This window comes from Anomaloglossus baeobatrachus, chromosome 9, assembly GCF_048569485.1.
Source record: "Anomaloglossus baeobatrachus isolate aAnoBae1 chromosome 9, aAnoBae1.hap1, whole genome shotgun sequence".
NCBI classification, from domain to species: domain Eukaryota; kingdom Metazoa; phylum Chordata; class Amphibia; order Anura; family Aromobatidae; genus Anomaloglossus; species Anomaloglossus baeobatrachus.
In genome coordinates, this window is record NC_134361.1 from 48,250,104 (window position 1) to 48,266,221 (window position 16,118).

Sequence of the window (16,118 nt, forward strand, 5' to 3'; positions counted from 1 at the left end):
TCCCAACTTTATAGCCAAAATCCGGACGAAAATCCGCAACAATAATTGACATGTTGCAGATTTTTCCGGACGAAAGTCCGCACGATTTCTGCTGCGGAAAAATCCGCAGCGTGGACACAGCATTTCCCAAATGCCATAGAAATGGCTGGGGAGAAGCTGTGCTGCAGATTTTCGGGAAATCCACAGCTTTTCCGCGAGAAAACGGCGGCAAAATCCGCGCATTTTCCGCAGCATGGACACATAGCCTTAATGATTTTTTTCATGTGCAGTTCTCAGTCAATCGATATTGGTAAGAACATGAGAAGACTGGCGATATTTACAAAGGAGGTGAAGAAAGGAAGAATATTCAGTACCATGGCTAATGTTATATAAAGAAGGACTCGGGGGCGCAGATTTCTTGCTTTTATAAATTTGACATCATACATGACATTACTGAAAAGTAAACATATTCCAAAACTCTGTATTCACATATGGAAACGCCTTATTGCGTTTTATTTTTGTGCCTTTTGGAAAATACTGTAATACCACCTGGAGGCGGATGATGAGAGTCCAACGTCTTCAACCGGACAGTCATCATAGAGAAAGGCATTCTGTATTATATGAATCTGTACAAAAAAAAAACAACCCAAAACATAAAATATATAAACCATCAAATAAAGAGGACCACGCCGGGGAAACGTACCAAGAACTATTTCCCATCCCTGAAGATGGGAATAATCTCATTAACTTTTGCAATTCACTGCTTAAGATTTGCAGCCATTCTTGAGATATTGACACTTGTTTATAACTCGTTGCCTAGGAGACCGACCACCGCTGCTGTGTAGCTTGTAAGCACTTTGCTGAGGTTGGGCAGGGTAAGGAGGTAACAATGCTCTACAGCAGTGGTTCCCGAACTCCAGTCCTCATAACCCCCAACAGGTCCTGTTTTCAAGATTTCCTTAATATAGGTTTTGCCTTGATAATGATTCCATCATCTGTTCAATAGTAAGGAAATCCTGACAACATGACTTGTTGGGGGCCATGAGGACTGGAGTTTGGGAAACAATGCTCTACAGTGATCCTGGCTAGCTTCAAAACAGCGCTTACAAGCTCATGAGAAAAGAGTTTGTGCACACTGCACGTTTTGCTGTCTAGCAGCGATGGTCGGTCTCTAAGGCAACAAGATGTAAACAAAAAAAGTGTTAATATCTCAAGAATGGCTGAAAATTTTAAGAAGCGGTAAAATGCAAAGTGGCTTGTACTTATAAGAATTATTGGTTTATGAAAACGGGAATAACTCTTTAATAGCAAAATAGTCCAGTAACAAAGGGGTGAATTGTGCGGCACAGGGAGAGCCGTCGGCTCGTGCTACAGTTTATGGGTTCATGAATTTGTGACCCCAATTTTTATGGCATGTCAATTCTTGCTTCCATCATCGTAAGGTCCATAATGCGGATGGGAACTTTTTGTTTCCCACCAGTTCTTTCTGCATCTTCTGCAGCACCGCGTGTCCACGGCCGCCCTAATACTTCAGGATAAGTTAGTCTCAAAGTCTTCACGACAGTAGATGTGACAGATCTTATAAACCCGCGGTTGTTCCGCCATCAAGGTACGCTCAGTTTCTCTATCCCGTGAGTTCGTAGGTGGAAGTTTAGGTACGACCACTTTGTGAAGCATTTTTTGCACTCGGGACAAGTGAAGAGCTTATCGGCGGAGTGTGTCCTTTGATGCGTCACCATGTGGGAACTCTGGGTGAAGCATTTCCCGCACTTGGGACAAGCAAACGGCTTCTCCCCGGTGTGTGTTCTGTAATGTGTGGACATATTTGATCTCCGACTAAATCTCTTCCCGCAGTCCGGACAGGCGTACGGCTTTTCTCCGGTGTGAGTCTTAAGATGCATTCCCAGGTGAGATCTTTTGGCAAATCGCTTGTCACAGTGGTTGCAAGCGTAGGGCTTATCTACCAAAGACGACTGGCCGTGCGTCATCTGATGGATGAGGAGGTTGTTCATGGTCTCAAACAACTGGCTAGGTTCCTCGCAAACGCGGCCGGGATTATGATCGCCGGACGCCGGTACCTCATCGTACATGTAGTTATATTCGTTGATTTCTTCTTTGATTTGAGGATGTTCTATGGGTGTGAAGTTGGAGTCGCCAACGTATCTACTGTAGGCCGTCCACTGCTCTTCACATTGCTCCGATGTGGACATATATACCAGGTTGTCCATAGTGTGCCGCGGTGACACAATCGGGAAATTCTCGCCGCTGTCCTCTATCTGGGAGCCATGAAATGAAGTTGCGTGATGTTTAGCTACGTTGCTAGATGATGAAGACAAGGTGAAGGAGTCTTCTTGCAGGTCTTCCTCTATAAAGAGTAAGACAGAATACAAAAATTATGCTTAACAGGTTTTATTTCAGCTCCACAACACAGTTACTTCTGGTCCCTTGAGGATACAGCGATTTCCCCCCTTTTTTTTCTGGTTTTCCAAGAATTCTTAGTTAACATAGCTATTGTGAAAGGTGTGTTTTTGTTCCTTCCCTGATAAGAGTTTAATTTTTCAATTGTAGCATTATTGGGTTCAGATATGGCTTTAAAAAGAAGATGGCAGCCATGGGTGCCACTAGTCGGCCCACAGATGCCATGCCAATGCATTACTACCCTTGCAATTCTATCACAGTGGGGCTCTTGTCCTTTGGATAATAAAAAAAAAAAAAAAAATGATGGCATCCAGAGCTTTAGGGTGGGTGCACACGGTCAGGACACACTGCGTGCCGGGCCCTGCAGAGGCCAAGGAGCGCCGCGCCCTGCAGAGGCCAAGGAGCGCCGCGCCCTGCAGAGGCCAAGGAGCGCCGCGCCCTGCAGAGGCCAAGGAGCGCCGCGCCCTGCAGAGGCCAAGGAGCGCCGCGCCCTGCAGAGGCCAAGGAGCGCCGGGCCAAGGAGCGCCAGGCCCTGCAGGGTACAAGGAGCGCCGGGCCCTGCAGGGTACAAGGAGCGCCGGGCCCTGCAGGGTACAAGGAGCGCCGGGACCTGCAGGGTACAAGGAGCGCCGGCCCCTGCAGGGTACAAGGAGCGCCGGCCCCTGCAGGGTACAAGGAGTGCGTATAATGACTGCACACATTGGTGAGATTTTAGTCACTTACCTGTACAGGAAGCCTCATGGGCAACTGAAGTTTCCCAGGTGTTTAACACATACGCCTCCTCCATCTGATCAGCCGGTGCAGAGTCTGCGCTGAATTCACCTGTATAAACCAGCAAACAGTATAATAAGCCAACAGGTCCGATAAATACCCCCCTACCAGACACACGGCGCTCAGCTGAGCCCTATCCATACATGATGGGTACAGACAGCAGCATTTAAGTGGCTCAATTTTGTCATGTTACTGTTCTGGCACCCTCAGCCCCCTTCTGTTTTAAAGAAAAAAAAAAAAAAAACACAAAAAACAAAATGGCACTACAATCATCAACTGATGATGAAAAGAAAAAAAAAAAAAGTTGCAGGATCTCAGAAAATAGTAATCACAAGAGATGCCATGCTCGTGCTGTAGGTAACTGTGGTCGGTATTGCTTGGAAGGATTCTTTACCACAGAGCACTGGAATACATTGCCTAGGATGCCAACCATACATTTTTAATGGTATTATCTTACAATTTTTTTTTTTATATACAGTTTTATGTATCTTTTTTTTTTTTTTTTACATAGTTCTGAATTTCCCAACACTTGGAATTTTTTTCCCTGTCTTTCAGTACATTATTTGGTAATAAATGGCTTAATTCACAACTACAACTCAACCTCTCTCCTCCTGTACCAGTCTGTGCCTTGTATTGTTTATGATTATTGTTCTTGTTCCTATTATCTACACCCCTTTCACATGTGAAGCACCATGGAATAGATGGCGCTATAAATAATAATAATAAAAGTCCTGCAAAAAAAAAAGTGCTAATTCGGATATTTTGACAAAAAATAAATAAAAAAAAATAAATAAAAAGTTGACTTTTGGTTAAACAAAAAAACAAAAAACAAAACCCAAAAAGCTTACATGCTAGAAATGAAAAAAAATAGCACGGATGGGTAGGGTTAGGCCAGTGTGCGAGGTCACAGGCGAGCATATGCAGCGATGTCACTCACCTGCATACACATCCGTTGATACATCCACCTGTTCGATTTCATCTTGGCTTTGGCTGTCGTGTTCCTCCTCAGTGACCAGCGCAGTCTTTACATCATCAGTGCAAATTTCTGCTTAAAAAAAAAAAATAAAAAAAAATATAATAATTATACATACATACATACATACATACATACATACATATCTATATATATAATTGCCTTATTCTGTCTGTCTGTCTGTCTGTCATGCTCCGAAATTGTGTCCTTACGGTGACACAAAGCTGATTGGCCGCTGGGCTCGCCATGGCCCCGCCCCCCCACATGGATTGGCCTTCCGCCCCGGCTCTCTGCAGGCCCCGCCCCCCTCACGCAATGCACGGTCGCTCTGGCCCAACTGACACGGAGCCCCGATTCCCAGGTGAGTACACACACACACACATCAGATCACACTCACTCTCACTCTCACACACACCTCACACATCACAACATGCTGGGATATCTCTTGCTTCTACACCGGCTCCGTCAGGATCCCAGCAGCGCCACACATAACCTTGCGATGCTGGGATCTTCACGGAGGCCGTGAAAGCTGGTAACCATTATACACATCGGGTAACTAAGGTCCCTTAGTTACCCGATGTGTATCATAGTTACCAGTGTACACCGGCTCACACTCACTCTCACACACACCTCACACACACATCACATCGCATCCACACATCAAGGTCCTGCAGCGGCGGAAAATACAGACACATAACAGCACACACATAACAGCACACACATAACAGCACACACATAACAGCACACACACAAATCAGATCACACTCACTCACACACACACACACACATCACATCGCATCCACATACTCACAACATCCTGGGATATCGCTTGCTTCTCGGCGGCGATACTGTGCTGTTGTGATCTTCCAGGACCTGCCGGAGGATCACATGGCCAGAAGCATGTGATATCCCCGGATGTTGTGAGTATAAGCGCATATGTGCGATATCGTCAGTGTCTGTGTGTGTGAGTGGATGCGATCGGGTGTGTGTGAGTGGATGCGATCGGGTGTGTGTGAGTGGATGCGATCGGGTGTGTGTGAGTGGATGCGATCGGGTGTGTGTGAGTGGATGCGATCGGGTGTGTGAGTGTAGGCAGAGGAGCACGGCGTGCTGGAGGAGGCTGGGAGCAGAGAGGCTGATCATGGGGAAGGCTGGGAGGAAAGAGGCTGATGCTGGGGGAGGCTGGGAGGGGGAGGCTGGGACGAGGGAGGCTGATGCTGGTGGAGGCTGATGCTTGGGGAGGCTGATGCTGGGGGAGGCTGATGCTGGGGGAGGCTGATGCTGGGGGAGGCTGGAAGGAGAGAGGCTAATGCTGGTGGAGGCTGATGCTTGGGGAGGCTGATGCTGGGGGAGACTGGGAGGGGAAGGCTGATGCTGAGGGAGGCTGGGAGGAAGGAGGCTGGGAGGAGAGAGGCTGATCCTGGGGAAGGCTGGGAACGGGAGGCTGATGCTGAGGGAGGCTGGAAGGAGAGAGGCTGATGCTGGGGGAGGCTGGAAGGAGAGAGGCTGATGCTGGGGGAGGCTGGAAGGAGAGAGGCTGATGCTGGTGGAGGCTGATGCTTGGGGAGGCTGATGCTGGGGAAGACTGGGAGCGGAAGGCTGATGCTGAGGGAGGCTGGGAGAGGGAGGCTGGGAGGAAGGAGGCTGGGAGGAGAGAGGCTTATCCTGGGGAAGGCTGGGAAGGGGAGGCTGATGCTGGGGGAGGCTGGAAGGAGAGAGGCTGGAAGGAGAGAGGCTGATGCTGGTGGAGGCTGATGCATGGGGAGGCTGATGCTGGGGGAGACTGGGAGCAGAAGGCTGATGCTGAGGGAGGCTGGGAGGAAGGAGGCTGGGAGGAAGGAGGCTGGGAGGAGAGGAGGCTGATCCTGGGGAAGGCTGGGAAGGGGAGGCTGATGCTGAGGGAAGCTGGAAGGAGAGAGGCTGATGCTGGGGGAGGCTGGAAGGAGAGAGGCTGAGGCTGGGAGGAGAGAGGCTGATGCTGGGGAAGGCTGATGCTGAGGGAGGCTGGGAGGGGAAAGCTGATGCTGGGGAAGGCTGGGAGGACGGAGGCTGGGAGGAGAGAGGCTGATCCTGGGGAAGGCTGGGAGAGGGAGGCTGATGCTGGAGGAGGCTGGAAGGAGAGAGGCTGATGCTGGCGGAGGCTGATGCTGGGGAGGCTGGGAGAGGGAGGCTGATGCTTAGGGAGGCTGGGAGGAGGGAGGCTGGGAGAGGTAGGCTGAGAGAAGAGAGGCTGATGCACACACACACACACACACACACACACACACACACACACGCGCGCACGCGCGCACTGCACAACACACCACACACACACACACTGGGAACCACAAACAACTGCCCTACACAGACACCCACACACACAGACAACGCTGCACACACACAACACCCAACACACAAACACCGCGGCACACACAAATATACGCACATACCGCACAACACACACATTGCACAAAACATACCTCCCCCCAAAACACACCACACACACAAACCGCGCAACACACACACAACGGTACAGACACACAGCGCTCCACAAACAACGCAACACACATACAACACCGCTCTCACCCCCCGTCACACCCAGAACATGTACAGCGCCTACACAAACACTTGGTAACTACAGACAACAACATCTCTCTCATATATATATATATATATAACAAAAATCATACATGAACTACACAATACGTAAATTCTAGAATACCCGATGCGTAGAATCGGGCCACCTTCTAGTATATATATAATTGCCTTATTCTGTCTGTCTCCAAAATTGTGTCCTTACGGTGACACAAAGCGGATTGGCCGCTGGGCTCGCCATGGCCCCGCCCCCCCACACGGATTGGCCGCTCGCCCAGGCTCCGTCCCCACACGGATTGGCCGGCCGCTCGCCCAGGCTCTGCCCCCCCACACGAATTGGCCTCTCGCCCTGGCACCCTGCACGTATTGGCAACTCTGTCACGCCCCGCCCCCCTCACGCAATGCACGCTTGCTCTGGCCCCGCCCCCCTGCACGCATTCCCCGAACCGACACGGAGACATGACTCCCAGGTGAGTACTGTACCCCCGGGAGCCCACATCAGCGTACGCCGCCAACCCAGCCGACACATACCCTCGCATTGCTGGGGTTGCCGCCGTATGCTGGTGTGGGCTCCCGTGCGAGCGGGGGACGGGATACGCTGGTAACCATGGTAGCATAGTTACCAGCGCATCAAGGTCCTGCAGCGGCGGAACATACACACACGCACACACATAGCAACAGACACACACACACACATCACATCACACTCACTCTCACACACATCACATCGCATCCACACACTCACAACATCCTGGGATATCGCTTGCTTCTCGGCGGCGATCCAGGACCTGCCGGAGGATCACATGGCCAGAAGCATGTGGTATCTCCGGATGTTGTGAGTGTGAGCGTGTATGTGCAATATCGTCAGTGTGTGTGTGTGAGTGTATGCAATCGGGTGTGTGTGAGTGTATGCGATCGGTGGTGTGTGTGTGTGTGTGTGTGTGTGTGTGTGTGTGTGTGTGTGTGTGTGTGTGTGTGTGTGTGTGTGTGTGTGTGAGTGTATGCGATCGGATCTGTAAGTGTCGGCAGAGGAGCACGGCGTGCTGGAGCAGGCTGGGAGGAGAGAGGCTGATCTGGGGAAGGCTGGGAGGGGGAGGCTGATGCTGGGGGAGACTGGGAGGGGGAGGCTGATGCTGGGGGAGGCTGGGAGGAGGGAGGCTAAGAGAGGAGAGGCTGATGCTGGGGACAGAGAGGAGAGGCTGATGCTGGGGACAGAGAGGAGAGGCTGATGCTGGGGACAGAGAGGAGAGGCTGATGCTGGGGACAGAGAGGAGAGGCTGATGCTGGGGACAGAGAGGAGAGGCTGATGCTGGGGACAGAGAGGAGAGGCTGATGCTGGGGACAGAGAGGAGAGGCTGATGCTGGGGACAGAGAGGAGAGGCTGATGCTGGGGACAGAGAGGAGAGGCTGATGCTGGGGACAGAGAGGAGAGGCTGATGCTGGGGACAGAGAGGAGAGGCTGATGCTGCGGACGGAGAGGAGAGGCTGATGCTGGGGACAGAGAGGAGAGGCTGATGCTGGGGACAGAGAGGAGAGGCTGATGCTGGGGACAGAGAGGAGAGGCTGATGCTGGGGACAGAGAGGAGAGGCTGATGCTGGGGACAGAGAGGAGAGGCTGATGCTGGGGACAGAGAGGCTGATGCTGGGAGGAGAGAGGCTGATGCTGGGAGGAGAGAGGCTGATGCTGGGAGGAGAGAGGCTGATGCTGGGAGGAGAGAGGCTGATGCTGGGAGGAGAGAGGCTGATGCTGGGGGCAGAGAGGCTAGTGGAGCATGGACGATGGAGCACGATGGGGAGTGCGCAGCATGGGGGATGGAGCACGATGGGGAGTGCGCAGCATGGGGGATGGAGCACGATGGGGAGTGCGCAGCATGGGGGATGGAGCACGATGGGGAGTGCGCAGCATGGGGGATGGAGCACGATGGGGAGTGCGCAGCATGGGGGATGGAGCACGATGGGGAGTGCGCAGCATGGGGGATGGAGCACGATGGGGAGTGCGCAGCATGGGGGATGGAGCACGATGGGAGGTGCACACCTCCCCCCAACACACACACACACACACACACACACACACACACCACACGGAACCACAAACACCGCCCTACACAGATACCCACACACACAGACAACGCTGCACACACACACACCGCGGCATACATAAATATACGCACATACCGCACAACACACACATTGCACAAAACATACCTCCCCCAAAACACACCACACCCACACAAACAACGCTACAGACACACAGCGCTCCACGAACAACGCAACACATACAACACCGCTCTCACCCCCCGTCACACCCAGACAACACCCAGAACATTTACAGCGCCCTACACAAACACTTAGTAACTACACACAACAACATCTATATCTATCTATCATATATATATATATATATATATATATATATATATATATATATATATATATATATATATATATATATATATATATATATATATATATATATATATATATATATATATATATATATCTTAAAAAAAAATACACTCACTAATATATTATTATATATAAATAATATATTAGTGTGTATTTTTTTAAGAGAGAGATTATATATTATATATATACATACATATATACACATACACACACACATACATATATACATACGCACACACACTATATTATACATATACACACACACACACACACTTTTTAATTGATCAGCAATTGCCTTTTTATATTTTCCCAAATTGGAGTTTGGCGTATAAACATAACTTTCCGAAGGTTGAGTAAGTCCCACCTGGTTCTTCTAGCGGAGGGCTGTTGGATCTTTGATGAGTCTCCATCACCACCTTCTGGTACAGGTCTCTGTGCTCTTCTATATAGTCCCACTCCTCCATGGTGAAAAAGACGGAGACATCTCCACATTTTATAGGTACCTGAAATGGAACATTATATATAGATTATGTTGTTAAAAAGTATGTCACTGCCAATCTGTGTGTGCAAGACACTGCAATGCCTATACACTCAGCTTTTCTGGGTGCTGGTATTGTTGGGATGCTACTTAATATTTCCTTTAAGCAAGCCCAGCAGCCAAAATCAAGGCGTAGGTCATATGCTGGGTCTAAATCTAGTGACGCCTCTACCTGGGCTGAATAGCCTACAATTTTATGGGCAGGCAGAAACCTGCTACTAGGAAATTAAAAGTTGCCTTAAGCTGATATGAATGAGTGATCAGTGAGAAGGCATGACCCTTAAAATCCAAAATGAGAAAACTGACAGCAATTCCTAACAGACAAGTGTGAACAGGTGCATGCTGAACATCAAATAGAACAGCTGCACTCTGACACTAAAGGGTGCTTTACACACTGCGACAGCACTAGCGATCTCGTTAGCGATGTAACACGCCAGATCGCACATACGATTTGCCGAGATCGCACATGTGATCGGCGCTACAAAAAATGACCTATGTGCGATCTCGGCAAATCGTATGTGCGATCTGGAGTGTCACATCGCTAACGAGATCGCTAGCAATGTCACAGCGTGTAAAGCACCCTTAAGGTATACAGACATTGGATATAGGAACTTGGACATGCATTACTGCAAAGCACTAAGAACTCCTTCCCCATCAGCTTAAGATGATTTTTATTTTCCTAGTAGCAGGTTCCTAACCGTCCATAAAATTGTTGGCCCAGAATGTTATGCCCAGCATAAGAGATACGCCTTGACGTTGGCTGCTGGGCGCACATAAAACTAGCCTTTATTATATGCTTTGTCTCCATTTTTACATTTTTTAGCACTAATGCATGTCAAAGTTCCTATATTTAAAGAGGTTGTCGGCTACTTTTGAATTTATGGCCTATGTTTAGGATAGGTCATAAATGTCTAATCGGCCGGGGTCCAACACCCGGCACCCCCGCCGATCAGCTGTGCCCGGCCCTGGCGTCGGCAGCTGGAAATGTTCAGCCCCGGCGCTGCTCAGTGTTCTAATAGTGGCCACGGCCGGGTACTACACATCCTCCTATTGATTTGAATGGGAGGCTGTTGTGCAGTACCAGGCCACGGCCACTATCAGAAGACAGAGCAGTGCCGGAGCGTAGTATTTCTTGCTGCCTGCGGCTGCTGCCGGGACCGAGTGCAGCTGATCGGCGGGGGTGCAGGGCGTCAGACATTCATGACCTCTCCTAGGGGTAGGCCATTAATGTAAAAAGTAGTGGACAACCCCTTTAATATTTCTTTTGAGCCACTATAGATAGTGAGGAGGAAAGTTAGAGCACCGGTGTCTCTAAGACGTCCGAAAACAGCACCAGATAAATATTGCTTCCAAGTAAGTAGTCACACAACAGCAAGCTATAACGTGCCACAAAGTGTTCTTGGATATTACTATTAATCAGAATCTTTGGGGCTCATGTGAAGGTTGTAAAGTAATGAACATGGACAGGTTGTGCACCCGACTCCAGCCTAATTAGAAGAGGACAGGTACAAATCCGGCAGATATCTGTAATTGTACAGTCACCGGCCTGCTCGTCCCCCCAGTGGTGAGCAGAGCCGGAATACTCCTTTAAGGTGGCCATGAACATAAGGTTATAATCCGCCAGGGTGTGGGCAATCAGGAATTCACAGGAGGATCTTACCAATGATCCCATCGGACAATTACATATCCAGCACACAAAATTCTGCCGTGGGTCATCATGTATAATTTTCAACCATGGACTAAAGTGGTCAAAATTCCATTTCTGACGACTTTTCTCCAATATGTAAGGGGCAGCTTTACATACTATCTCGATGCCACCAACACTTTCCCATCTATGTGCTTAAGAAAAATATATAGCCGATTGTGAGTCGTACTCACCTCTCCATGTTCTGTGCTGCTGGGTGGAGAAGAATTCTTTTTTACCATCACATACTCCTACAGGACAAGAAGTGGATATCGTTTAATATAGTGTTATGGATTCGCGACGCCTTCGTATCATACGGTACGTCAGAAGGCACATCGTAGCAAAAACGCGCAAGGGCGCACTAGCCGCAAAAGGGCGCACTAGCCGCAAAAGGGGGCACTAGCCGCAAAAGGGGGCACTAGCCGCAAAAGGGGGCACTAGCCGCAAAAGGCGGAAGGGCACACTAGCCGCAAAAGGGCACACTAGCCACAAGGGTGCACTAGCCGCAAAAACGCAGAAGGGCGCACTAGCCGCAAAAACGCAGAAGGGCGCACTAGCCGCAAAAACGCAGAAGGGCGCACTAGCCGCAAAAACGCAGAAGGGCGCACTAGCCGCAAAAACGTGGAAGCGAGCAGATTAGTGGGGTGTTTTTCTTAGGCTGCTTTCACACTTGCGTTGAACGGCATCCGTAGCATTGCGTTGTGTGACGAATGCACCGGATGCGTTGCATATAGTGGCACAACGGATGCTACGGAGCGTACAAAATAACGCAATCCGTTAAAGTTTTTTTCTTGACTTTACACATCAGGGCATGCGCAGTTGTGTAAAGATGGATGCGTTAACGGAATCCGTCAAATGATGGATTCGAACGGAATCCGCCACCATAGGCGTCCATTATAAAAACGGACGCCGACGGAATCCTGCAGGATGCGTTTTTTTGACAGACCGCCAAGCGCACAAAAACGCTACATGCAGCATTCCATCCGCCAGGCGGATGCAACGCAGCGTCGGCTGACGGATGCAGCGCAAGGCCATCCGTTGCTATCCGTAGCTAATAGAAGTCTATGAAGAATAAAACGGTTTCCTGCAACGGTTACCGTAATTCCTCAAGGCGGCGGATAGCAACGGAAGCCGTTCAACGCAAGTGTGAAAGCAGCCTTATTCATTTTCTGGTGTGCTAGATGGGGTGTCTGCAGCAAGGAAAGAGACCACGTGCTTCGAAACAGTGTATAAGGCAATGGACAATGTTCATGGACCCTTATTTAGGTAAAAAACTACAAAATAATGTTTTATCCTTTTATTTATTTTGTTTTTGCATGCTAATAAATTTGAAATGCAGAACACCCGGTATGGATTTTATAATATTTTACTACAGTCGTCCGTCGGTATCGGCAGCGTACACCAGTAGATCACGCCAGTCCCCAGCTCTCACCTCTCCGGTCAGCAATGAGATGATTTCCATGGCTAGTTTTAAGAGTCTTTTGTTCATTATCTTCTCGTTCTTGTTTTCAGTGAAATCTAAAAGAGATAAACACAATTGTCACCAATTTGTCGGCAAATACTAAGACCACCGCGCCCGCGCCTCCTCCTTACCACAGTGTGGATCTGTGCCGATTGATTTGTCCACCATCGGTTTGACCGTCGAGGTCGAATCATGTCTCATGTTGCCGGATTCAGCGATTTCGGGGTTCCCTTTGAATGTTGCCCCCGTCTGTGGGACGCAGGTTTGGGACTGGTTTTCTGTTTGTGCTTTTGTGCAGGACGGAGCCTTGGAGACGTCTTGTACATCCGAGATGTTCGGCACATCTTGAAAAACGGTTGGGACGGCGTCTGGTTTCAGAACCATCTTTGACCCGTTAAACATGTAACTTTTTGGTGAGAAATGTTTGGAGCAGACCTGATAAAGCCCCGTGCCCTTAGACTGGAGAATAGTCTTTGTCAAAGCATCGAGGTCAGCGAAGGCGATACCCGTCTGCTGGAGCCAAAGTTTAATCAGATGGATGGAGCTGGGGAAGCCATGAAATGTGATACCGCTGTCACAGGCAGAATCACTGTGGCAGGTCTTCACGATGCACTTTGTCATGGTTTTTTCCCTGGAGAGAAGAAAAGTCATAAATTATAACTGAAGACCTGATGGCATCAGTTGCATAAGTCATCACACTGAGCTCATCGGCTGTGCTCGGACCGCCGGGTCTCCAGGTATGACCTAGCTGCATCATCGGAGCCTATAAGTCAATTAGCTCAGATCATGGGACCCTTTGGTCAGGTGGGTCTTCCAGTTTGAGCATTTACGTGTGAAAGAGTTTACTAGATTTGAAAAACTTTGTTCCCCAACTACAACTAGTTTAAAAAAAAAACAAAAAAAAAAAAAAGGGGGGGCTTTTCTCACCTTCCCCGGGTCCAGCACTGTCTCCGCCGCTGCTCCCAGTGTGTTATTGCCCGCAGCGCCGACTTCAGACCGCAGGCAATTAGCTCAATGGCGGAGTTGGTGGCACAAGCCGCTCAGAGACACTAATTAGCAGCAGTGGTGTTGTGACGTCAGCGCTGCAGACAATAAACACTAGTAGCAGTGATGGACCTGGGCAAGGTGAGAAAAGCACAGTTTATTTAAAACAAGCTGCAACTGGGGTACAATGGTTTTTATGAAAGTGGAAATCCCCTTTAAGGGTGTGTGCCCACCATCAGTGTTCACAGCGTTTTAGACGCAGCGTGCTTCAGCTGCCTCCAAAACTCTGCATTGTACAGTACAAGCACAGTGGATGGGAGTTCTAGAAATCCCGTGCCCACTGTGCTTGTCTCTTCCGCAGCAAACACTGATCAGGGGTGCGGCTTCTCGAGCCGCAGCATGTCAATTCTTTGCTGCGGATTCGCAAGCGTCCTCCGCAGGAAGAACACAGCGAGAGACCGCAACTGCCCGAGCCCGGATCATGGGCACAAGCAGCTGCGGTGTTCTGCGGAGGAGAGTCACGGCCTCACAGGTCAGGACCCGCCGCATCCTCATCATATGTACGTACCCCAACTTGTTCTACAGCCAACAACGTACAGGAAACAGTCTCTAATAGTGTTGAGCGGACCCGAACTTGAAAAGTCCGGATTTGCGCGGTTTCAGCGTCCGATCCGGGTCCGACGGGACCTGGGAATCCGGCTGCACGATCCGGGTTCGGGTTTTTTTTTTTCTCTCTCTCTCTACCCTCCCCACCCCCGGATCTGCTTCCCCATTGACTTACATTGTGCCGGATTCCGACTTCTGTGACAGCCCGCAACGGATCCGCCGGACCCGGATTATTACCAATCCGCTCAACTCTAGTCTCTAACATTTACACAACTGAAAATTTGTAATGGAATTTTTTTTTCCTGTAATTTGGCTTCAAGAAAATGCAAAGAAACCTCCATCCATTTAAAGGGTATTCCAATCTCTAAAATCCTATCCCAATATGTAGTAGGTGTAATAATAAGAATATTAGCAAATACCTCCAGTTAGTTCTCCTGGTATAGCCATGTCTCTTACCTCATGTGCAGGGCATTGCAGCTTATATATCCATGGTTAAGTCTACTCCGTGAGTTAGTTGCTCGTGGTTGTAACCATGGATACCTAAGCTGCAATGCCCTGCACATGAGGTAAGAGACATTGCTATACCAGGAGATCTAATTGGAGATATTTGCTAATATTCTTATTATTACACCTACTACATATTGGGATAGGATTCTGGAATAACCCTTTAAGGATTATTATGGTGGTCATAAGATGAAGGGGCCTATGATCACTATGTCCCCCGTTCTTAGATCGGGCAACATGGCAACTTTGGTCACATGATATGAAGTTTGCTGAGATATCGCATCAGAGGACGGTCAATATGATCCCACCGCGGCACATCAGGGGCACATAGCCCAAATTTGCAAGAATCTTGGTGGCAAGAAATCTGTGGGTGCCAGGTGCCACGTAACTCACTCGAGATTTTGCATATCTTTAAATGGCTCTCTCTCATATATATATATATATATATATATATATATTCGTACGTACGTACGTACGTAAATAGACTTTTCCTAACAGCAAAGCAGCCATATTTTCTTAGTCTGGGGCTTCATAATAGACTTCCTGTACAGCCCAACCCTTAAGGGGGATATGTATAGACCATATTATTGTGGCACTATGCTGCAATAATAGTCGTAGGAAGTCTATGCAACCACCACATTGATGTCTGACTCCACACACAGCCCCCTGCTTACTGGCACAGCGCACACAAGTTGCTGTGCACACTGCCTGTAACTCCTGGGGCTCTAATGTTACAGAGTGCAGCTCACACACAACCCCTGTGCTGTTCTTGTCTCACTTTACTGCCATTTGCAGCATTCTGACAACCTGACAACATTCCCTCCAACACATAATTTCATAGTTCATACCCTACCTTTTTGTAATCAAGGACTCAGCCTCTGCTTGTGGGCGGAGGGATCTGCGCTGGTAGGCGGAGGGATATGATAATGTTTCTCCGCTCATTGGTTGACCTTCTAACGGCAGAGAATGGAGACTTCTGGGATATATAGTTTACGTTGCTATCAGAGTAAGCGCTCACGGACTGCAAGAAAACTACAATACCCATAATGCCAGTGAATTGGTGACAAAACATAGCACTTCTACCAATGAGGCGTGTGCGGTGCTCCTGGTAGATAACACTTCCTGTGATGATGCAGCTGTGGGCTTTCTCAACAGACAGAGCATTAGCATTACTACAGTGGGAGTGCTGAGACTTGTAGTTCTGGCAGCCTCTGCAGTG

At 49.1% G+C, this 16,118-nt stretch overlaps 1 protein-coding gene across 1 annotated transcript; it reads right to left on the reverse strand.

Moving 5' to 3' along the window:
- Nucleotides 1-396: 396 nt before the first annotated feature.
- On the reverse strand, nucleotides 397-15,802 carry LOC142251153 (uncharacterized). Its single transcript, XM_075323685.1, has 8 exons — nucleotides 15,753-15,802; nucleotides 12,937-13,436; nucleotides 12,776-12,861; nucleotides 11,538-11,594; nucleotides 9,486-9,624; nucleotides 4,106-4,216; nucleotides 3,121-3,219; nucleotides 397-2,344 (listed from the first exon to the last, which is right to left on the reverse strand). The coding sequence occupies exons 2-8, from the start codon at nucleotides 13,424-13,426 to the stop codon at nucleotides 1,584-1,586; spliced, it is 1,743 nt and encodes a 580-aa protein (XP_075179800.1). The 5' UTR covers nucleotides 13,427-13,436; nucleotides 15,753-15,802; the 3' UTR covers nucleotides 397-1,583.
- Nucleotides 15,803-16,118: the final 316 nt, after the last annotated feature.

What these genes read in the sequence shown, in the direction of transcription:
- LOC142251153 (XM_075323685.1), bottom strand. Translation starts at nt 13,426, where the DNA reads ATGACAAAGTGCATCGTGAAGACCTGCCACAGTGATTCTGCCTGTGAC. An exon ending in CGGCACAGATCCACACTGTG is followed by an intron (nt 12,862 to 12,936) that starts GTAAGGAGGAGG and finishes TATCTCTTTTAG; the next exon opens with ATTTCACTGAAAACAAGAAC. An exon ending in CCCTCCGCTAGAAGAACCAG is followed by an intron (nt 4,217 to 9,485) that starts GTGGGACTTACT and finishes TTTTTTTTTAAG; the next exon opens with CAGAAATTTGCACTGATGAT.